Raw genomic sequence first — 21672 nt, 5'->3', positions numbered from 1 at the left:
TGAGGAGGCACCCGGGGATCTGGTCCCATCATCTCAGCACAAAACCAGACTGTGGATTAAGAGAAGACTTTAGTGTTCCCTGCCTCCCCTCAATATAGCAGAAGCTGCTTGGGGCAGGACATTTATAGCTGCCCTTCCATACTGGGAGCTCTCTTGGGTTTCAGTGCTGGGTGATAACAGGAGCGTGGCTCTGAGCCGCCCCATTCCTCTCCAGTAACAGGCAGAGATCTCCTGTCCTGGTGCCGCATGGCTCTGTGAGTAGCTGTGCCATGAGGCTCCATGGGCTTCTCTTCATGCTACCATACAGCCAAGGGGCTCGGTGAGGAGGAGAGTGTAATAGAGGAGCCTGCCCCAGGCTCTCCATTAGCACCCTAGATCCCTCTCCCACTTTTTATACCTGGCTTTGCCATCTTGATCATAAGGGGCATAAAAAACTGCTAAGAGTCTCTGGACCAACACAGCTCATGGTAGCGTATGGAAAGCACTGCCCCATGTCTGCTCCTCCTTGCAGCCTTCTTTATGCCCCTAACCCATACATGTTGCCACAGACAGCAGCAGGCTGCCACGTCGCAGGCTGAAGATAACATCATTGCAGGTGAAGTCACTGCAAGGACAGACACTGGCACAGATGAGGAGCCTGCTCCCAGGGTGGGCCTGACACTGGGGAGGCCCTGCAGGCTGAGCAAGGCCAGACCCCAGGTGAATGGGGACAGAGCCCCATCCCTGAGCACAGCAGCTCCTGGGGCTTCTGACCTCCCAGGGAGCTCTAGCTGCCTGCCCAGGCTGCAGGGACAGGCACAGCTGTGTTTCCCGCAGGGACAGCAGCTCGCAGCTCCAGTGTCGCCTTCCAGACAGGGAAATGTCAGCAGCGCAGCTCTGGTTGCAGACAGCCTGGCCTTCGTTCCCTCTGGTGCTGTGGAGTGACACAGAGCTGGGCAGCCTGAGAGCTTCCCCTCATCCTTGACCCCCAGTTTTCTCCCCATCAAGGACTATGGAGGTTGTGAGGCAGATATTCCAACTGCTTCCTGCCAGCCAACATGATTTTTTCAAGGCTGGAGGGAACATTTTGCTTGCTTTCTCTCTGGGCCACTGCTGTTATGAAGCAACCTTCCCTGAGCATACGGCCATCAGACACTATGACCTCACAGGCAGCCCCTGGCTGAGGCACGCACCCCAAAACCACCCTGGGGAGGATGACTGAGCACACCCCAGCGGCTCCCGTTTCCTCCTGTCCCCAAGCCAAGCCAGGAGCTGGTAGAAAACAAGACGTCAGTCAAAGGGGCACTGAGTCAGAGTGCTCTGGCCAGGTCAGGTGGGGATGCTGGCAGGATGCCCTGCATGGGCTGGGCAGAGAAAACCAAACCTCCCCTGCAGGCAGTCCTGTGTCCCACTGCTGTGTATACCTGCCTCGGGCAGCCCCGCCAGGTCCGCATGCTTTGTAGTCCTTGCTTCAAGGGGTGCTTGGCTTTGCCTGGCAGGCAGCTGGTGACTTTCTTGCACAAATGGTTATTTAGGGACAACTTACCCTAATTTGAAATAGAGTGCAATCTGCTTGCTTGCTTGCTTGCTTGTTTTAATGAATGGAGAATGCCTCTACCGTGTTCATTTTTGCAAAGAGTCTTTTTTATTCTTTTTTTCTTTTCAGAGTAGTGTAAATCTAATACCCAGATTTACGCCAAGTGAGGTCACCACCTGATGTTCATTATTTTCGGAGTGCTCTCTATTATTTGCTGTAGGTAAATTCCTTTGCTGGAGGGCTGTGTTGGCAGCCTGCAGCGGCCCCAGGCCCTGGCTGCAGCTCCCAGCACCCCAGACTGTCTCCATCCCAGGCTGTGGGTTGAAGCCTGCCTGTGCCCTGGGCACAGCCCCAGGTGCAATGTGCAGGGCTGCTCCTTGGGGCCTCTGTGGTTGTCCCATGGCTGCAATCACTGTGAGGTGGCACACAGCCCCCCACTGGGGGTTCACGGCCGATCCAAGGAGCAACTGGAGGTGTCCCCAGAGAAGGATCTATCCCCAGCCCTGAAACAGCCACATGTTCCCAAATGGTCGGCTCCTTGCAGAGCTGAGGAACCCCATAGGACACCTCCAGCACAGGCAGAGTGGGTGTCCCCATGCTCACCATGGGCTGTGAGCTGCAGCCAGCAGCAGGAGGAAACAGAGAACAGCAGCTGGAGGGGCTGTGGGAGCGCAGACACTCCAACACCTGCAGGGTGGGTTACTGGGGGCACTTCAGAAGGGGACAGGATTGGAGCACCTCAAGTACTGCATCCATTGTTGGGCTCACCACTACAAGAAAGACATTGAGGCCATGGAGTGTGTTCAGAGAAGGACAGAGAAGCTGTGAGGGGTCTGGGGCACAGATGTTATAGGTAGTGGCTGAGGGAGCTGGAATTGTTCAGTCTGGAAAAGAGAAAGTTCATGGGAGACCTCACTGCTCTCTACAGCTACCTGAAGGGAGGTTGTGGCAGGGGTTTGGGGGGAGGTTCAGCTTCTGCTCCTTCATAACTAGTGACAGGACTGGAGGGAATGGCCTCAAGTTGTGCCAGGGGGGTTCAGGTTGACGTTAGAAAAAATTTCATCTCCAAGAGTGGTCAGGCACTGGAATGGGCTGCCCGGGGAGGTGGTGGACTCACCGTCCCTGGAGGTGTTAAGAAACATTCAGATGTTCATGGGTTAGTGGGAAATACTGATGGTAGGTGGATACCCCGCACAGGCTGCCAGCCCTGCCTGCGCTCAGCAAGGGGCCCCGGTGCTGCAGGCAGCGCTGAGAGGGCTCTGCAAAGATCCTGCCATGCTATTATTACCTAGCATCTCGTTTCTTCAAGAGCTCTGGATAGCTGGACTCGGCATTCTGTTTTTAACAGAGGAAGAGAAATGAGAGCTCTGCCCGACCGGCGCGCTGCCTGCTGGCGTCAGCGCTGAAAAGGAGCACTTGCATTACATGCCGGCCGCGCTCCCTGCCAGGAGCTCTCGGCGCTGCATCTCAAAAGCAGCTCCATGAAGCCAAGCTGGAGGCCGTGTAATTTTCAGCAGTGGCCCAAACGCAGCGCCATCATTTCGGCAGCTCTGAGCGGCCTCGTGCCGCCGCACCCCGCGCTCCGCTCCCAGCCCCGCCGTTCCCGCAGGCGCAGCGCTCCTGGCAGGCGGCGCGCAGGCTGCGCCACGGCCGCGGGACTGCCGGCACGGCGTTATTTAATGGAGAAGCGCAGATTTCAATAAGACTCCATTAAATTCCGCCCCCGGTGAATTGGCGACGGGGAATCGTCACCCGCCGTGCCGCGAGCCCGGGCCGTGACGCAGACACGCCGCCCCGTTAATGACCGTGCCCGTAACGCTCCGTCCGCTCACGGACCATTTCCTGCCTCCCGCCGCCACGTGACGGGCTCGGCACGGGATCCGCCCGCCCCGGTCCGTGCCGAGCGCGAAGGAGAAGGGCCCGCTGCCGCCCAACGCCCGGGGCTCCGCCGGCCGAGGGCTCCCGCCCCTAACGGGTCCCGAGCACGGCCGGTCCCCGCAGCCACGGAGGGGGCACGCGGGGGTCCCGCAGTCCCGGCCGAGCTCCGCCGCACCCCCGAGCCCCGCGCCGCCTCGCCCCGCCCCACCCCCCGCGGCGCCGCCTCCCATTGGCCGACGGGCGGGGGCGGGCGGGCCGCTTTGTGACGTCACGCTCAGCTGTCGGAAGGTCCCGATTTGTGCGGGGCAGCGGCGGGCGCGGGGCAGAACGCGGAGCAGAACCGGGAACGCCCCGCCCGCGGCGCCCGCTCCCGCCGCCACCTCCGCGCCCGCCGGCGCCGCGCCGCCGCCGCCCTCTGACAGTGCCCGGTGCCGATACCGGCGGGGTGAGTGCGCCTTGCGGGGGACGGGGGCTCCGGGGTGGGCGGGTGTCCGGGAGCGGCGGTGCGGCGGGGTTCCGGGCCGGACTCCACGGGAGCCTTTGTCTGGCGGCGGCGGCGGACGGGGCCGGGCCGGGGCAGCCGGGTCGGGGCCGCTCCCCCCCCCCGCGCTGTTGTTTGTTTCGGCACCGCCGGATTAAGCCCCGCGCCTGCGCCCCGCTCCCATTGGCCGCGCCGGGTTGGAAGGCTGCGGTGACGTCGCCTCATTTCCATATGACATTGGGACGTCACGAGGCCGCCTCCTTCCAACCCCCCCCGCGATGTCCTCCCGTGACCCCGCACGGCCCCAGCCTGACGGCGGCACCTCCCGGCGGGGTCACCGCGCCGCGCCTGGGGCCTCGGCGGGCGGGGGCGGTTCGGTTGGAGATGGCGGCTGTCCGGGGGATGGGGGTCGCGGCGGTCTGTCGTCCGGCAGCCCCGCGGCGGTGCGGCGCTCGCGTTCCCGCGGCCTCACGAGTCGCGGCGCGTGTCCCGTGCCCGCGGGGCTCCCGGCCGTGCGCCGCCGCCGTCACCGCCGCTCCGCGCGGCCCCCGGGCGCCCTCGTGCTGCGGGACGGGGCCTCGGCTGCGGGTCCGCCGCGGGAACGGGCGTCGGTCGGGTGGGACGCGGGGCTCCAACAGCAGCTGTTTGTTTGTTTTTTTCCCGAAGAATAAATTTTATTATCTTTAATTCTCCAAAATAACGCTGGGGATCTTACCGCACCTCGCTGTCGCCGTATCTGCTGCTCGTGTGGTTGGGTGCAACGGGAAGAACGCGGGTAGCGTTTCCCTCAAGGATGAGCCCGTGTCGCCTCGCGGGCAGGGCTGGGAGCGCCCGGCTGTGGGCCTGGCCCGGCGTGGTGGGGCGGGAGGCGGCTGCGGGGCGGAGGGGGGGACGGGAGCGGGGCCGCCCCGTGTCGCGGTGCCGGGGTCAGGGCTTTGGTATGCCGAGTCTGCGGAAAGCAGCCCTGCGGGCGCTTGTCTAATTTAGGCGAAGTGCGCTGAAAATAGCGCTTCCCACGTGTGCCGAAGGCGCGCACCTGATTTGTGCCGCTGTGCCGGTATGGACGCGGCAGCACCCGGCGCTGCTGTCCTCAAAGGGCGAAGCTGCCGTGGGTCCCCGCGCAGCCCTGGCGCTCTCTGCCCTATTGAGTGTGAGATGAACCCACAGCTGGGGCTGCTCCTTGTGGGCTGGGGGACGTCCCAGCCGCGGTCAGGACCTGGGAGAACCCAGCGGGTGCATCACCCTTGTTTGCCTTTTCCGTGATGTATTTTTTATTCTTAGGATTTAACGCTTCAGGAAAGGGGGCTGCCTGGCTGGTTTGGTGATGGGTGCACGGATGGGTGCTGCTGGAAATGCTGTGGCCATGCTGTGGTTGTGGCCGTGATCCTGGGGCAGAGCACTGTCATGGCCATGTGTGTGACCAGGGAAGCTCCTCTGCTGTGACTCTGTGCTGCAGAGGGAACCCTTCCAGGATGATGGACGGAGGGATCCCAGCTGCTGTCAGTGTGGGGGTTTTGCTTATCTCCATGTCCAGTCCTGGTGGCATTTTCATGTCCTTTTGTCTCCGGATCAAATGCATTTTCTCTGTGCAGTTAATACTCTGCACTTTGTGTCTGCCATCTGTCTGCGGCTCTCGGAGGGCTTTGCAGCCATTAATGAAATCAGAGTGCTGGTCCCACACTGAGCTGTGGGGAGCTCTTCCCTAGCAGAAAACTGGAGCAGTAGTGTTTGGCTGGAGGAGGGCACTGCCCAGGGCTGGGGTGACACAGCCCTCGCCCTGCCTGGACTATGGGACATGGCGTGCTCACTGCCTGCAGTGGTCCTGCTGTGCAGCCCTGGCTCTGCCCCTGTTCCCTTGGCTCGGGTGCACTGGGCACACATGGCAGTGAGTCTGTGCTGGAAGTGCCCACCCAGTGGATGCAGTTGGGGTGTGGATGGGTGTGAGGTGGCTGTCTCCATTTGTGTGGCTGTGTGTGTTCCCTGTGCTGCTGGGTTTGGAGACCCGGCCGGTACAGGCTTGGGGCATCGTTATAAAGTAGCAGTGGTGGCACCTGTGACAGGGTCACCTTGCAGAGCCAGAGGGTGGCAATGAAATGCATGCAGCTGCTTGAGAAGAGAAGAGCATCTCTGCAAATAACCCGCTGAGAATCTAGCAGTAACAGCTTTCAGAATTAAACCAGCCCAAAACAGGCTTCAGCACTAGCGAGGCTTTTGGAGGCGAGAGTGCTCCCCAGGCTCTTGGAGCCCATCCCCAGTGAGTGCACGTTTCTAACAGAAGTCACATGCAGTGTGTCCTTTGCTGCAGCAGGGGCTGGGACTGCCTTCCTGCTGTCCCCACTGATGCCGCTACTCTGGCCTGAATGCCCCTGTTTCTTTTTGCAGGCCTTTGCACTGAAGCCAAGTGAAGAACCTCATAACTGCACTGCACGCCCTGTAACTAAGCAAAGACTTCAGCAAAGCACTCCTGCCCCAAGGAAGGACCTCTAGCACCACTGAGCTCCGTGCCCTCCCCATCTGCCTGTCCCCATACTGAGGCGGGTGCTCAGCAGCTGCTTTTTTCCTGTCCCACCTGACTGCTTCCCACCATGTTCCAGCGTCTCACCAGCCTCTTCTTCAGTGACAGCAGCACGCCAGAGGGCCTGGAGGAGCCTAAACCCTTTGTCTCCGAGGAGGAGGAGGAGGATGGATGGCTCATAATCGAGCTTGGAGGTGAGAAAAGCAAGGTTTTATGCAGCTACTGAAGGGGCTTGTCTCTCCAGTGCCAGACAAGTGCTGTCAGGTGATGGCATTGCTTGCCCGTAGGTGGGGACGCTGCCCTGGGGATCCCAAGCCCTCGGTGCCAGGATGGGACCCCTGCACAGTGCCAGGTCAGGAGGAGACCCAGGCTATAGGGTGGTCCCACCTGTTCACTGAGTGGGGGCAGAGCACTGTGGCCTTGACTAAGCTGAGGGCAGGCAGGAATGACAGCCACATCCCCTGCAGCCATCTTCAGCTCTGCAATGTGCTTGGGATCTTCTGAGGCCACCCGAGGAGTGGAAGATCTCTCTAAAAGCCTTTGTAAGGGTTTATCTGCCCAAAGCATGCCCAGCATCTTTGCCAGGGGCACTCAGGTGGTGTCTGCTGCTGTGCCTGGAGAGTCCCTCCATGCTTTCTGCTCCGGGGCTGGCTGGGCCCCCCTGACAGCAGCCAGGTCAAATGCATTCCTTGTGCATGAGGGCTTCTCCAGCTCCATTAAGATCTTTGGGTTGCTATTGTAGGGTCGATGACTCAGCTGATTGCAATGATTATTTTGTGACCTTCTGCTTGCACAGGCACACACAAACAGCTGTCTGCACTGCAGGTCTTGGGCTGCTGCTCCTCAGTGCCCAGCAGCTGCCTTTGCAGCCTCTCATGAGCACAGAGCCCAGCCCAGGGCTGGAGCTTGTCCCCCTTGAGGTGGGCACTGTTCTGTGAGCAGATGCCCTTGCCTGTCTCATGTGCACCAAGGAGTGCTCAGTCTTTTGATGTGAGTTGTTCCTTAGAGGTCTCTCCCCTGCAGTGAGCTGCAGAGGGACTGGAGCACAGTCCTGCCTGGGGTGGGGGGCCGGGACACCCCAGTGCCAGTGGGAGCACTGCAGGGATCTGGACTGGGCAGGAGGGTGACATGGGCCACACAGAGGACTTCCTGTCCTCTGAAGTGCTCCTGGGGTCACAGTTGTGATGTGGGAGGGGATGCAAAGAGCTCCTTGCACACGAGTGTGCATCTGCTGTGCACTGGGGCCAGCAGGCCTCTGTGCTGCTGCTGGCAGTGGTCACAGTGTACTCAAAGTGTGCCGGGAGGAGCCACGACTTTTTCCCTGGCAGAGAAACACGGGGCTGTGCCCTGAAGCCCTGGGTGGGAGCCTGCAGCCTCAGTGGGGCTCCAGGGCTGGCTGTGGTATGAAGGGCTCCTGTTTTTCTGGGTGATTTTTGTGGGTTTTTTTTTTTTTTTTTTTTAACTGAAGCAGCCAGGCCCTTGGTGCAGAGCCAGTTTTCAGCAGGGAGCCAGCATGGACCTGGCACCCCACTGCTAATCCCCACCAGCACCACAGCTGCCTAAGCATTCCCCAGCCAGCAAGGGATCGATTTAGTTCAGCCCTATTTTGGAGCCCGGAGTTATGTGAAGCACTTCCAGACCAAAGCCTCTTGGCTTCAGCCCCGGCTCTGTGTTGTGGCAGACGAGCACCTTGCAGCCTGGCTCTCCCCCAGCAGCCTCCAGGTCTCTGACCCATGCAGTGCAAAATGCACCTGAGTGCGTGGCCCCGTGGGGCACATCTGCAGGACTCAGAGTTATGGCTCCCAGCTGCAAGTCTGTGGCAGTGTGGGCAGCCATTGTGACGTCCAGGGCCCTCTTTGAGATGGATGGGGACAACTTAGCACATGCGGCCCCGTGTCCTGGAAGCGTGCTTGGTCCTGTTGTGCAGCGCTCAGTCCAGGCTCTGTATCTGCTGTTGGCAAGCAATTTGCAGCCTGGTTTAGCCACAGCTGTCTTCTGGCCTGAAGCAAGGTGCTCTCCTGTCTGCAGGGCTAATTGTGCCCGGCCCTATTCCCAGGTTGGAGGAGCTGAGGTGTGTTAGACGGCAAACACCTGCCCAGTGCTTCGTATTTTTTCCAGCCCGTTTAGGCAGCGCGGGCTCACGTTTGCCCCTGATTTCTCCTGCGCCTTCAGCCAGCAGCGGGGTCAGCGCTGTCCGTACAGACTGTGCTGAGCCCATCCCAAGCGAAGCGTGGTCCTGGTGGCTGCGAGGCAGTGCGCTCAGCTGGCCGGGAGGAGGCAGCCGGCAGGCTGAAGTCAAAGGCGTCGTGGAAACTTCTGGGGAAGCACTGATACTCCAAGGGAAAGGTTTTTGTTTTTTTTTTTTTCCAGGAAAAAGGTGTGCACTGTGTGTGTTTTGCTTCCACGTGTGCACAGTGTAGTTTGCTGCCATTCTTGAACGGCACAGTTCAGGAGATCTAGGAAAGCTTGCAGAAAAAAGAAAGGATTTTTTTTTTAATTTTATTTTTTTGGCCAAATTTCTTTCTCTGCTTCAAGAAAGAAAATAATTACTGCTGGGATGCCCAACTTTTGGTGGTGCCACCCACCAGAAACCATTGCAGGGTCAGGGTGCAGGGCACAGCCGCTGGGACCCGCTGCGCCCGTCTGCGGCGGCGATGCCGTGGGTGCCTCGCACACTAACGATGCCCCTTTCTCTCCCCCCTCTCCCCACTGTACATGGTGTGTGTGTGTCCCCGCTGCGCCCCGCATGGCTCTGCACCCCGCTTGCTCCCCAGGCGGTGCTGCCCACCCCGGTGCACAGCGGCGGGCAGGGGCTGGTGGCCACGGGTGCTCGGTGCGGCCCCGTCCGGCACCACCACCTGCCTCGCCGCCGGCCCCGGTCCCGGCTCACACCGGCAGCCCCACGCCCACCCTGCCCAGCCCCTGCTTGATGGACGAGAGTTGGTTTGTCACCCCTCCCCCCTGTTTTACTGCAGAGGAGCCCGGCCCCGACGGCGTGGGCAGCAGCCCCATGGAGGACCTGCTCATCGAGCACCCCAGCATGTCCGTCTACGTCACCAGCACCCTCGAGCTGGATGCAGAGGGACCTCAGGACGATGCTGCCGGGTGAGTGCGAGCTCTGGGACCGGGGTGGCCACACACAGCCTGCAGTGTTTTGCCTGTGCTGCCCACCATGGGGGGACCTGGGGTCAGTGCTTTGAAGAGGTAGATTTAAGTTGGCCTAGGGAAATATTTAATGCCACAGGTGATAAGGCACTGGAACAGGTTGATCAGGGAAGTTGTGGATGCCCCATTGTCATTAGAGGTGTTTAAGGTCAGCTTTGAGGAACCTGGTCTGTTAAAGATGCCTGTAGCAGGGTGTGATGATCTTTGAAGGTCACTTCCAACCCAAGCCATCTTGTGAGTTGGTGACATCAGTGTCCCTGCTGGACAGGTGCCTTGGCCATGCAAAGACAGCAGCCTCCAATGCCTGAAAGTATTTTGGCATGCACTGGGACCATATTAAGATGACTGTAGGCATGGGACTGGCCACGTGAAACCGTTGCTATGTGCTTGCTGCTGGGAAGGCACTGGCCTTGTCCTCATCCTCTCCTGCATATTGCATGTCACCCCACTGCCAGGCTGGTGAGTCTGCCAGGCTGGGCTTATGCCTGGTGGCTTGTGTAAGTACAGCATGAGCAAAGAAGCCCCAGTAGGAGAGGGTGGCCCTGAGCACATCAAGTGTCCTTGAGCCCCCATTTTCCCCATACAGGGGAATGCTGCAGCCTCCTGCCTCCAGCTCTCCCTCCTGGCTCTGTTGGCTCGGGTCATGCTCCCACTGTGTGCGGCTTTGGAACGGGGTGCTCCCCCCTTCAACCATCACATGTGGCTGCAGACCTTTCTTTCTGACCCATATTCCAGTGTAATGGGGGACAGTTAAACAGAGATGCCATAATCTGCCACCTGCAAACAAAACCCAGCCCCCTGCCATCCCCTTTCCTGGGAGCTGGCAGTTTGCAGCCTATGATCTGCCCTTCCTGCACCTACAGCATCTGTGCAGTGTGGGGAGCTCTGTAATCTCCCCGTGGCTGTCCCTTGCAGTGCTCAGGAAAGCCCTGACAGTGCCCAGCTGGCCCAGCCCTGGTGCTGCTGTGCTGAGTTGCTGCTGCCCTTTCCCCCAGGACAGGGAAGCGTTCCCTGTGTCACAGCTTTACTATTTACATAGCCTTGCAAGGCAGAATTGGAGGTGAACCTGTTTGGCCGGGGGATGATGCCCCTCTTGGTCTCCTCCATTTGCAAAGCCCTTCTGAGGGCCACAGTGCCATCTCCAGAGAACATCAGTGCTGGTGGGTGAAGGAGGAGGGGAGGCCAAGGGGAGCCAGGAACAGGCAGGGGAGCGAATCTGCTTTGGGTGCAGGATGGGCACGACAGGGCGGTGGGCACAACAGGGCCATGGGCTGTGCTTGGCTCCTGCCCACCGGGTTTGAGCATGCTGGTGGCAGCATAGGCCAAGCAGGGTCCTGCCCAGACCATCCCACAGCCCTCGCGTGGCAACCTGTGGGGATGGGTCTGGATGGAGCAGGGGCACAGGAGGGCGCGGGCTGCTTATGTGTGGGATGTGAGATGGGAACCCCAGGCACCACCGACCTCTGACGATCCTGCGTTCCCACAGGGAGGTGCCGGAGCCCCGGCTGGAGCGACACGTGCCGCACCGCAGCGCATCCCTGTCAGTGAAGGCCGCCGTCCTGGAGAAGGTCAGCCAGGCACGGCGGGTGCAGCGGGCCAAGCAGCTGGCCGAGAAGCCGTGGCTCAGCCAGAAGGCGCTGCAGCGGCAGGATCGGGCCCGCCAACGCCCGCCCCGCCGGGCCCGCCAGCGCACGGGGAGCTTCCTCCACCAGCCCTGCCAGCGCCACTGCAACTACTGACCTCACCCAGCACCCACCGGCAGGGCTCGGCCTCCCACCACCGCCGGCCCCAGCGCTGCTGCCCCACGCCCCCTCTGCTGCCCTCCCCCGTCCGGGCCGTCACGGCGTCGCTTGGCGCGGTGCGGGCGGTGGAGCGGCGCCGTGCTCTGCGCTGTGCCCTGCCGGCTGGTACCCCCCAAACAGCCCCTTTGTTACATCCGTGGAGAATCCCGTTGGTTGTGTCCTGAGGAGCTGTGACATCAGTGCCTTTCTTCACGACATCGTACTCCTCCAGTGAACAGACTGTGATGTCACGAGTGGATACCGAGCAGAAGTGGGAAAAGGAACAGAGATGAGATTTGGTATTTGAGGGAAAAAGATGACAACACTGTACCTGATGCTTCCTCCTCCCGTCCCCGCTGTCAGAGCAGAGCGCAGGCAGAGCTGCTGGCACTGCTGGGCCCGGCTGGGCCCTCGGCGGCTCCACATCGGCAAAACCAGCAACCCTTCTTCCTGCCTAAAATTCTTAATTGCGTTTTTACCAGAGTAATACAAAAACCCCACTGCCGTTTGCTTCAGAAAGCCAGGCGGGGCTCCGTGTTCTGTGCTTTTAAAGACAACTTTACCAGAAATCTCAGGAAACAAAGCACTGAGCCGGGAGCTGTTGGAGCACTGCTGGGAGGTGACGGCCAGGCGCTGGTGCAGCCCAGGCACATCGGCGGATCCCTGCTGCCTCCAGTGAGCGCCAGGCCGGTGCCACTGCACCGCGAGTAGCCACAGCTCCTGTGCTGTGTGAGCCAAGGAACATCAGCCGCCCCCAGCAGCAGAGCAGAGAAGGGACCCGCACAGATCCCCCCCAGGTGGCAGAAGCACGTTGAGCTGGCAGCAAGAGAACGTGAAGGGAGAGGGAAGGATGGAAGCCAGCGGTTGCAGCATGAGGCCAGGCAGCAGGAGGGCTGCAGGCTGGATCTGTGTGCAGAGGAAGCCCTGTCTGCCCCTGCCGATGTTGTGTCGCTGATGGCAGCCGCCTCCAGGCCTGGGCGATGCTTGTTGGTTGCCCGGCTGCCCGGCACCCAGTGCTGGCCCCTGGAATGTGCTGCCCTTCACTGTTGGGAACTCCTGGAATGGCAACGTAGGACCTGCTTTTAGGCAACTGTTTTAGGCCCAACCTCAGGCTGCTAACTTTTTTTTTTTTTTTTTTTTTAAATGAGAGGAAAACCCACCCTTCTCCAGTGAGCAGCCTCCCAGATCCCTGAGTGTGGACGTGGCTGGTGCTGCTTGCCTGCAGGACTTACCTTTAGCTCTGACTTCCCAAAAGCACAGGAAGAATGAAAATTTGTTTCAGATGCTTTTATTCTAAGCCACACATTGGAGCCTTCCAGATTCAATTCTTCCAGGCCTGTTTCTCGTTCCAGTCCTGCTGGGCACAGCGCTGGCTGCCGTGCTGCTGGGAGCCCAGTGCCGGGCAGTTCCATAACTAACAAGAACCCCCATTTCAAATTATCCTTTCTAATTTCAGTAGCAGGCAGGGTAAAAGTTCTGAGGCAGAAAACAGGCAGTTCTGTTGTGCTGCTTTTCCAGCCATTCTGGTAAGCATAGAGTTGCAGAGCTTGTTCCCAAAGCAGAGCAGGAGCGAGCTGGGGGTCGGTGCCTCATCCTGCCCACCCTGGCTATAGTCAAGATGCACAGTTTCATTTCTGTACTGGAGACTGATGGATGATTCCTTGACTTGAGAGAAAAGTTTACATCCTTTGGCTTCCTTGGCTTCACGTGAGATGCCTTTTTATTTCTGAAGTGATCCCTGGTACAAACTGGGAGCACTGCTCTCGTAGGAATGTGGCCACAGGCGCTGCTGAGGGTGACGGCCTTTCTTGGGCACTTTGGTGTGGTGAGGAGGGCTGGATTTGATACTGTGAGTCACATCCCACCTCCTGCTCTCTCCCAGGGCTCTGGATAATGTCCCCATTGGTCACCAGGCTGTTCCCTGCCCTGACAATGCCTTCAGAGGAAGATTTTTTTTCTCTAGCCCAAAAGCACATCAGGAAGTTAACAACGCCAGCAATTCCTGCCTCGCAGCCATCTTAGCCTGCTGCAAGTTCTGCACATTTGAACAGCCACCAGTCCCAATGGCCCCTGCAAGGAGCTCCCAGAGCCAAGGCTGGGGGTGCCACCTCCCCCCCTCTGCAGCTCAGAGGTGCAGATGGGCACTGTGCAGCCTCTGGGCTGAATGCTGTCGCATGTACACTGCGTGTCTTGTGTCCACTCAGCTGCTTGCAAGCGTTGCCCTGTAAAAGACTCCTCACCATGTCAACACTGTCCTCTGCTTCCTGCTCCTCCTGGCACCAGGGCATCTGCAGCCCCTGCAGAGCCCTCACTGATTCCCATCATCTGTTTCAAACGGCAAATGCTGTTCCTCCGTCCTGTTTTGGGGAAGAGACTGCAGAATGTTCTGATTTCCTTTCATCTTTCTGTGCCAGTCTGAGACATCTGTCATGCTGCTCCCAACCACCACAGGAAAAAAAAGTGGATCTACTATCACACTTTTTATCAAGAATATCTTTATAAAAGGTTATTAAATTATTAACCGTGTTCTAATGAAGAGATTAATCCAGAGACATAGCATCCCATGGGCGAGTGGAGTGCTCTTACTATGGTGAATAGGCTCCTGTGGTTCCCCCCTCTGTCATTTGCACACTTGCTCATGTATTAATATCTATTAATCACTGATTAACCCCGTACACAGTGAGTGTGGATTCACTTCTCGCACTTTGTGACCGACACTTCTGTTGCTGTGGCAGAGACACATTTGAACTGCACTTTGCAGAAGACCTGTGCTGCTCCTGTCCTGTCCAGCGGTGATCACTACAGCCGGCCTGATACCAAATCTCCTGCCCCACTGTTGCAAGATCAAGGAAAATCCTTTACACTGAGGTGACGAGCCTCCTTGAATCTTAAAACAAATGAAAGGTGCTTAAAAACTGAGAACTTTTTGGTGTGCACAGGTGTGCACATGTAAATATTTTAAAACCCAGTGTGGATGTTCAGTAGGTTGTTTTGGGGTTTTGAGTTTTTAGTTTTTTGCATCCGGTCTTTTTGATTTGTGAGTAGCTGTGTGCTGTTCTTGGTGGGAGGGGAGCACAGAGCAGGGAGAGCTGTGGTCGCGTCCTGCTTGGGCAGTGGGGCGAGTTCTTGGCTTCATTTTCTTGTACAGGAGGAAGCTTCACCATGGGCTCAGGGACAAACGAGTTGGCTGGGGCCCATCGCAAGGTCTTCTTCTGGACACCTCCATTCAGACGTGGGTTCTGTCGCTGCCCATGAGGCCGTGGTTCCTCATCTGTGCAGAGCCCGTAGGGCTGTGTGCTCTGTGGCCCCTGGGCAGCACGGTGTGGGGATGCGGGCATGGGCATGAGCTGCATCCTTGTGCTGTGAGTGTTATCTCCAATTCCCTTGTATTTATCCCCAAATTCATGTCATACTGCTAGAATGGAGCCGGCCCGTTCTGCTGTAAATAACCCAGCACAGACTGACGCCTTGTGAAAGCCCCAAGATTTGGGCAGCCAGACGGCATCGTCTGCTTCTGTGGCAGCTGTGTGAGGCATTGCGGTCAGAGAGCAGTGCTGGGGCAGGCAGGAAAGGATCGTTTTTGCCACCCTGGCAGCTCAGCACAGCCACGTCCTGCTGTCCAGTTCTGGCTCTGGCCAGCACCGGGAGCAGCAAGGTGGGGCAGAGGGCTCTGAAGAACATAGCCACAAATGTGCTTTCCAAAACAAGTGCTGTGAAGGCTCGCTGTAGGGAGAAAATGGTTCTTTCCACAAGAGTCAGCTTTTCTATGATGGAAAAGGTTTCATGCATAGCTCATCCCAAAGATCATCTCCACAGGAGTATTCACTGTACCTCCAGGCACATGGCTAATGAATAGGTAATTCTATGTTTACATCTTCTCTATTCAGCCCCAGCAGGCAGAAAGACGCGCAGCCGTCCTGTTCTGCTCAGAGCAAGAAAATGAAGAAATGACACTGCATTGAGACTTGAGACACTAACGGCACAGCTTCGTGATTGCTCCCACAGAGGCTCAACATCAATTCCAGTGCCTGGTGGCACCCAGGCCTCCCCTGAATGCCCACGGTTAGAGCAGGCCTGCAGAGGTGTGCCTTGATTTCACTTTGATTCCAGCTGCCGGTGGTTCAAAGTCGTGAATATTCTCCCGGTGTAACGGAGGGCTCAGTCCTTGTTATGTTAATGTGACCACAGCGTCTTCGTCTTCCGTGGCCTCGTGCCACACATTGTCTGTGCACCAGGGGATGGCCTTTCTGCTTCTTAGAAGAGGTCTGTCTTCATTGAAAACTACAGCTCTTTCTTTATAGCATGAGGCAGAACAAACCGTGCAGCTCTGTGGAATAGCGAAGTTGTGCCATGCTGTATTCCTTCCGTTCTTCCCCGCAGGCAGATGAGGTGTGGGGTGCCCACCCCCTCCATTGCACTGCACTGGGGGTGTTGCTTTTCCAGCTCAGAGTCACCAAAATGCTGTTGAGGGAGTTTGCCACACACCCTGTGCCTGTCAGCGTGTGAGCTCAGAGTGTACAAACCTGACACGGAGCTCCAGCTCCACTGCAGCTGACAGCACAGCTCCTGCCGCTGCATTCCATCGTCTGTGCGGTGGGGCTGGGGGCAAGAATATTTTATTCCCTTCAAATGGAGGGGGAAAGAAACCAGCACTGTAAATTCCAGCTTGTAGCTTAAAACCAGGCTGCGCAGCCATGGGGAGCCCCACGCTCCTCCACTCCTTCACCTTCCCCACTCACATTTATTGGAAACTGGCCGCAGGCATGCCCAGGTCTTGCTAGATCTTTTCTTTAGCTCTGTTTCATCACAGTCACACTTTGGGAAATTGGGGGGTGGGGGAACAGTGCAAGGTGTAACAATAAAATAGCATAGTCTTTTTTTTTTCTTGTATCATAAATATATCTGTATGGAGCAATGGAGCATTGCAATATTTTATTTATATGTATCAACCCTACAACTAGGTATTCTGCTTGTAAAACTCATCTACACTTATTGTACATCTCTGTGCTGTATGACTGTGTATGTGCCTTTCACCCTTTTTTCATGGTCTGTCATCATCTTTTTCTTAAACAACTGCAGAACTTGAATAAACTAGCAAACCGCAGTTAAAAGTCCTATGCAAGGGATGACTGGGAATTACATTTTCAATACTCCCGCGTTTCTGCGTTGCTTTAAAAGCAGGCGCTGGGACCCGCAGAGAAGCCTCACAGAAGGAATGCCCTCAAAGCCCCATTTCAGCTGCTGAATCTCCCGGGCAGCTTTGAGGCGCTCAGCCCCCAGCGCAGCTCCTCACCACTCCATGCGTGAGGCTGAGCAGCGGGCGCTGCCCCAGGACAGTGCTCCACGTCCAGCTCTGCCTTTCACGTGCTCTTCGAAGGAGAAAGCGCTGTCAGGGCTGAGCAGGATAGGATGCCTTACGCCTTCGCCCGGGTGCTGAGCGGGTTGGGGCGCGGCAGAGCCATGCTGTGCAGCAATGCCCACGGCCGTGCGCTGCCGCAGGGTGAGCCGGTGCTGCCCAATGCCTTACAGCGGTGGGACGACACTGACACCGTGATTTGGGAGATGAGAAAAAAAAGCCCCACGTTTTCTACATCACCTATGCTGTAGGACCGAACGCTTGTTCAAAACGCTAACGGAAATCGTCCTCTGTGTGTGTTAACGTGTTAAATCGATGTAAGCAAGGGTTGTAGGGGAAGGGTGTCTACTTCTTGTAGGACTTTATTTAAGTGTTTGCCACGTGTCAACAGACTGAGGGACACGACTGCCTGGAATTCGTTTCGTAGTGTGCCTGTGTGCGTGTAACCTGGGTTCGGTTGTTAGATTGTAATGCCGTCTTTTGACTGAAAAAAAAATTAATATAAAGAAAAACCACAAGAAATAAAAAATATATATTTAAAGTCTATTTTACGTGTATTCCTTTGAAACCTACGAGCACATCTGTTTGCAAACTGCAAAACGCAAAAGGTTTTGGCTTTTGAAACGGACTTTGAAAAATCAGTGCTGTAACTATCAGACACAAATCAATAAAAAACAGCCCCCTTTGAAGACAAGGATGAGAAGAGGGTGGCACAGGCTGTCACTGCAGAGTTTTTCCCCCATTTGCAAACCCTAAAACTTGCTTGAGGAGTGTGAGAACAGTTGAAATATGTTCGACTCACGTGGGAGATAAAGCATTTCTACGCTAAGGGCAGCTGCCCATGCAGCGCTCTGCGCAGAGCAGCTCCGTGCACACAGCTCCAGCTTCTGCTCCAGGACCCGAAGGGCTGAGCTCCAACCCATTCCTCTTCCACCCAGTGTTTCTTGTCCCTGGCCATCCTGATGACCCTCTATCAGTCTCCCATTGGGTTATCAACAATTTTCTTGCATATGGGTGTGGAAAGCAGGTGGCAATATTCCACACGTGGCCTAGCAAGTGCCAAGGAAAGGGGAATGCTCACGTCTTCCCTTACCCACCTCCATTATCAGCACCTGCTGACCCTACTTGTCCCCCAGCACTCAGCCCCAGGCTGTCCTTGCCCAGTGAGCACCAACACAAGGCCCTCCCACGCTTTCCCCAGTGCAGCCCTCCTTTCCCAGGGCTCCCACCACCCCGTCCTTTGGCCTGCCCACATCTCCCCAGATCGTGACCCTGCCATCAGCTTCCACTGTGGTGGTGCTTTCTGCAATCCTGAGCGCACCCCTTTGTTCCCCTCCTACATGGATGTGAAAGACCCCTGTGCTATTAAAAGGAACCCTTCTGCCTTGTGTGTGCAGTGCTGCAGTTGGTAGGGCCAGAGCTAAGCTCAAAAGCAGATCTCACTTTCTCACATGTGGCACCAATACCTTTGGGCTTTGCACACCCTCTTCTTACCCACAGAACAAGGACTTAGCCTGCAAACACGATCCTTCTGTTTTGCGAACTTTGTCCAGTTCCTCATCCCCCAAAACTTCCCCTGAGCTGGCAGGTGGTGGCAGCAGCCAGGCCAGGCCCAGAACATGGAGAATGCTGGAGTGGGCAGACAGGCAGGACACGAACAGCAGCACTGCAGCACAGCCCCCCCACCTGCACACGGCAGCGAGGCTTCTGACAGGCGTGGGGCAATTCTGCTTTGTCCTTCCATCATCCCACATAGGGAATGAAACCAATTTTGTGAACTGGACAAGTGAAGTGAGGTTAAGAAATGGTGAAGGTTGGAAGTAGTAAAAATAGGTCACCTCAGAAACTCAGGTGGCTTCCAACTGACTGCATGCATGTGTGAAATACACACACATGCAAACAGAAGACAAAAATCTCACAGGAACTGATGCTTTCCCTGGCAGCCAACCTCAGAGCACGGCGGTGCAGGACAAGGCTGCGAGCAGCAGGGCACAGCCAGGCCTTCGGGAGGAGGCAGCAGTGCCACAACCACAACGGCTTCTCAAAGCAAGGAAGGCGAGCAGCCAAGCTCTGACAGTGAAGGAGGAAAGGGAGAAGTTAGCCTTGCTTGGTTACCTGTGCACAAATAGGTTATTTCTGCCATTACAAGAGAAAGCAGCTGGCAATTCATATATTTTAAATGGGTTCCTAAATATAAATGTAAAAAATCCACTGGGAAAATAAAAAGGTATAAATACCCACTCGAGCACAGAGCGAGCCGCCATCTAAGACGACTCACTTCTCCATTGCTGCCCATGAGAGCTCCCTGGAACAAAGAGGCTGACCTACTTTCCCTGGCAGGGCACACAACCCAGCCGCTGCCACGGCCGTGCAGCCCCACGCAGACACGCTTCAGGCCAACGCATTCCAGGATCTCTTCAAAGCGTTCAGCACTGCACGTTTTTCGGCTCCGTTTTCCTGCTGAGCGCCTGTCTGTGGGGAGAGCTGTCTGCTGGGTGCCCTCGCCGTGCAGTCACTGCACGCAGCCCGGGCCTGGAGGGCGGTCCTGGAGTCTTTTTCTTGCTTCACCACAACAGCTGCACTGGTTAATTCATTCGCAGCTCAACAAATTCCTTTCTGAAGCTCCATATAAGGAGCTCGTAGGCCCAGAGCTCTAAATAATCCATTCGATCTTCTTGTTTGGAACGATGCTGCCGTTGCTGCTAATAATAATAGAACCCAAATTATAGGACAATAACATTTATTTAGAGCATGAGGGATTCCACATTATACAAACCCATAAAGTCATTTTTGTTTCACTGGTCCATTTCTACAACAAATACATCAGATCTACTATATAATAAAACTATTTACATTTCCAAACAAAATTGGGTCTGTTTATAACCCTCTTACTGCTATTCACATACAGTACTTAAACAACAGCACAATACGTTATTTTAATACCTAAAAATGACAACCCTGTATTCTAATTTGTTTATGAAAAGTGGAAACAAATACATTTACAATCATCTCCCCTCCCCTTCCATTTCTTACAAACACATTAACCTAATGTGCTAACCCTGGACTTCACTCTCTAAATCCAGGGGGTTTTAAAAAGAATTCAGTTTTTATATCTATTTGTTTTTTAGGAAAAAAAAAAATCATTGGGAACAGTATAATATTAAAATGACTTACTGTACAGAATTTTATTTAAAAAAGAAAAATCACAGCTCAAAATTGCTATTGGTAAATTCACACTCATTTACAAGTTTCATGTTTCCATGCAGTTATTTACTTGGATTTTCTTCTTTTTGACTGCATTGCACTGGCACTCGTTTCTGAAATCAAGAGAAGAAAAGAAGCATGGATACTCGGTCGGTAACCGTTCATGTGAGGCGCACAGATTGCCCTCTTACCATCCTAAAGTCACAGCAGGGAGGGATCGGGATGATCCCTCACACCTGACAACGCAGGCTGCGCCCCGAGCACCGCCAGCCCTGCGGCAGCACAGAGCGCCCAGCGGCTTCTGCGGCACACCGGGGTGCAGCGGCACGGCCTACAAACAGCAGTCGTGTACCTTAAGCTGCTCTTTAACTTTAGTCCCACACACCTCACGTCTTGCTCAGCCACAGCACCAGCAGGGCTCTGCAAACAGCCACCGCTCTGCGCACGGGCTGCAGGGATTAGACCCAAGCACAGGACTTGGAGACGGCACTGCTGGGAAAGCCAAGCCACGTTCTGGGCCTGCCACACGCCTTGGGAATCTCTTTGTCCCAGCCCTCGGGGAACCAGGGCATTAGAAAACAAGTCTCTTCAGTGCACGCTACAATTCACAAAAAAACAGCTTATGCAGAAGGATACAACACACGGTCCTTCGGCTGAACAACAGAAGCGCTCGCAGAGGCTCCAGCACAACTGGGTGGTGTTTTCAGTGCACTTACCAAGGCACTATGCTTCCGTCGCAGAACACAAAGAAAAGAGCACTGAGCAAGGACTAAGGGCACCTGCATCCTTAGATGTTTTAAGAATGCAATTGGAAACATTGGCGATGTGTCTTTGGCTCTTTACAGTATTTTCCAGTAGCTGCTATGGCTGTGTGCATCTGAGAGTCAAAGGGAAAACATACCCCACGACCTCTCAAACTAGAAAAGCAACGACACGGCTCCATGGCTATTAAACGCTATATTACAAAAATATCCACTTTCCAAGTTTCACAAACCCAAAGCTACAGTAAACGCTGAGGCAGCCATTCCTGGTAAGGTCTTCTGACAGCTGCAAACCCCAGTTTCCAGAAGCGGGACCATACCTTGTGGACAGAGCAGTGGCCTCCAGCAGCTGCTTCCTGCTGCCTTCTGCTGCTCCTCCAGCAGAGCCCATCCTGGCCTACCCTTCCCATATACCTTGCTCATTCAGAGCACCTGGTCCCAAACCCCTTTCCTCTCCTTGTTGTGCCGATGTTTTTTTCCTAAATGCTATATTTTTTATAATGGCCTTAATCAGTCTCTACTTCAAAAGTCATTTTTTCCCAACCCTGCACTCTCCTAAGGTGGATTAACAAGTTTCTTGGGACACAGACCACACACATCCAGGTGGAGGCCATGTATAAAACATACAGGCTTCCTTAAGTGATGTTTCACTAATAAGTGCACAGAACAGAATAGGCAGACGTGGCACACCTCTTCTCGCCTCCCATGCTCCATCTCACTTATCCTTCATACTGTGCCCTTGCTCAGAAGGGCCTTGTTTTCTCCAAAGCTCTGCAGTAGGCAGTGGCTTGCATGGAGATAAGGCAATGGCAGGGGGCAGCACGCAGCAAGCCAGGCTGCTGGAGAGCCCTCAGAACTGTAGTACTTCCACATACAGGTTTCAAAAACAACAATTTTCCTTAAAGAGGTAAACAAATGACACATTGGTACAAAGCCCCTACGCAAGTGCTGCTATTCTTTAAATTTAATGTTCTTTTGTGTTCCCGTATTTTCAGAATTTGAAGTGCCACTGGTT

At 55.8% G+C, this 21672-nt stretch overlaps 2 protein-coding genes and 1 long non-coding RNA gene across 6 annotated transcripts in view; 1 reads left to right on the top strand and 2 right to left on the bottom strand.

Moving 5' to 3' along the window:
• Window positions 1-11859, top strand: part of TP53INP2 (tumor protein p53 inducible nuclear protein 2) — a 29637-nt gene extending 17778 nt beyond the window's left edge. Inside the window, exons 1-4 of one of the 3 annotated variants that reach the window (XM_031605619.2) lie at window positions 3682-3839; window positions 6258-6584; window positions 9165-9495; window positions 11042-11859. In XM_031605619.2, coding sequence (XP_031461479.2) covers window positions 6461-6584; window positions 9165-9495; window positions 11042-11294 — 708 coding nt within the window. In that variant the 5' untranslated portion in view covers window positions 3682-3839; window positions 6258-6460 and the 3' untranslated portion in view covers window positions 11295-11859. Of the gene's footprint in view, window positions 1-3681; window positions 3840-6257; window positions 6585-9164; window positions 9496-11041 lie in introns of those variants that run through there. The other 2 variants (XM_090152272.1, XM_090152271.1) reach the window with 2 other exon arrangements.
• Window positions 1602-3575, bottom strand: LOC116236873 (uncharacterized). Its single transcript, XR_016471874.1, has 2 exons — window positions 2120-3575; window positions 1602-2019 (listed from the first exon to the last, which is right to left on the bottom strand). It is a non-coding gene; the product is annotated as an uncharacterized LOC116236873 (long non-coding RNA).
• Window positions 11860-19415: 7556 nt separating the features above from the next.
• NCOA6 (nuclear receptor coactivator 6) overlaps window positions 19416-21672 on the bottom strand; it is a 41304-nt gene continuing 39047 nt past the window's right edge. For both annotated transcript variants that reach the window (XM_090152267.1, XM_090152268.1), the window contains one exon: window positions 19416-20009. In XM_090152267.1, the coding sequence (XP_090008393.1) occupies window positions 19963-20009 (47 nt within the window). In that variant the 3' untranslated portion in view covers window positions 19416-19962. The remainder of the gene's footprint in view (window positions 20010-21672) is intronic.

This window comes from Phasianus colchicus, chromosome 17 (genome assembly GCF_987193195.1).
Source record: "Phasianus colchicus chromosome 17, bPhaCol1.hap1.1, whole genome shotgun sequence".
NCBI classification, from domain to species: Eukaryota; Metazoa; Chordata; class Aves; order Galliformes; family Phasianidae; genus Phasianus; species Phasianus colchicus.
Note: the sequence above shows the minus strand (reverse complement) of the source record. Positions and strands in the feature narration are given on the sequence as shown.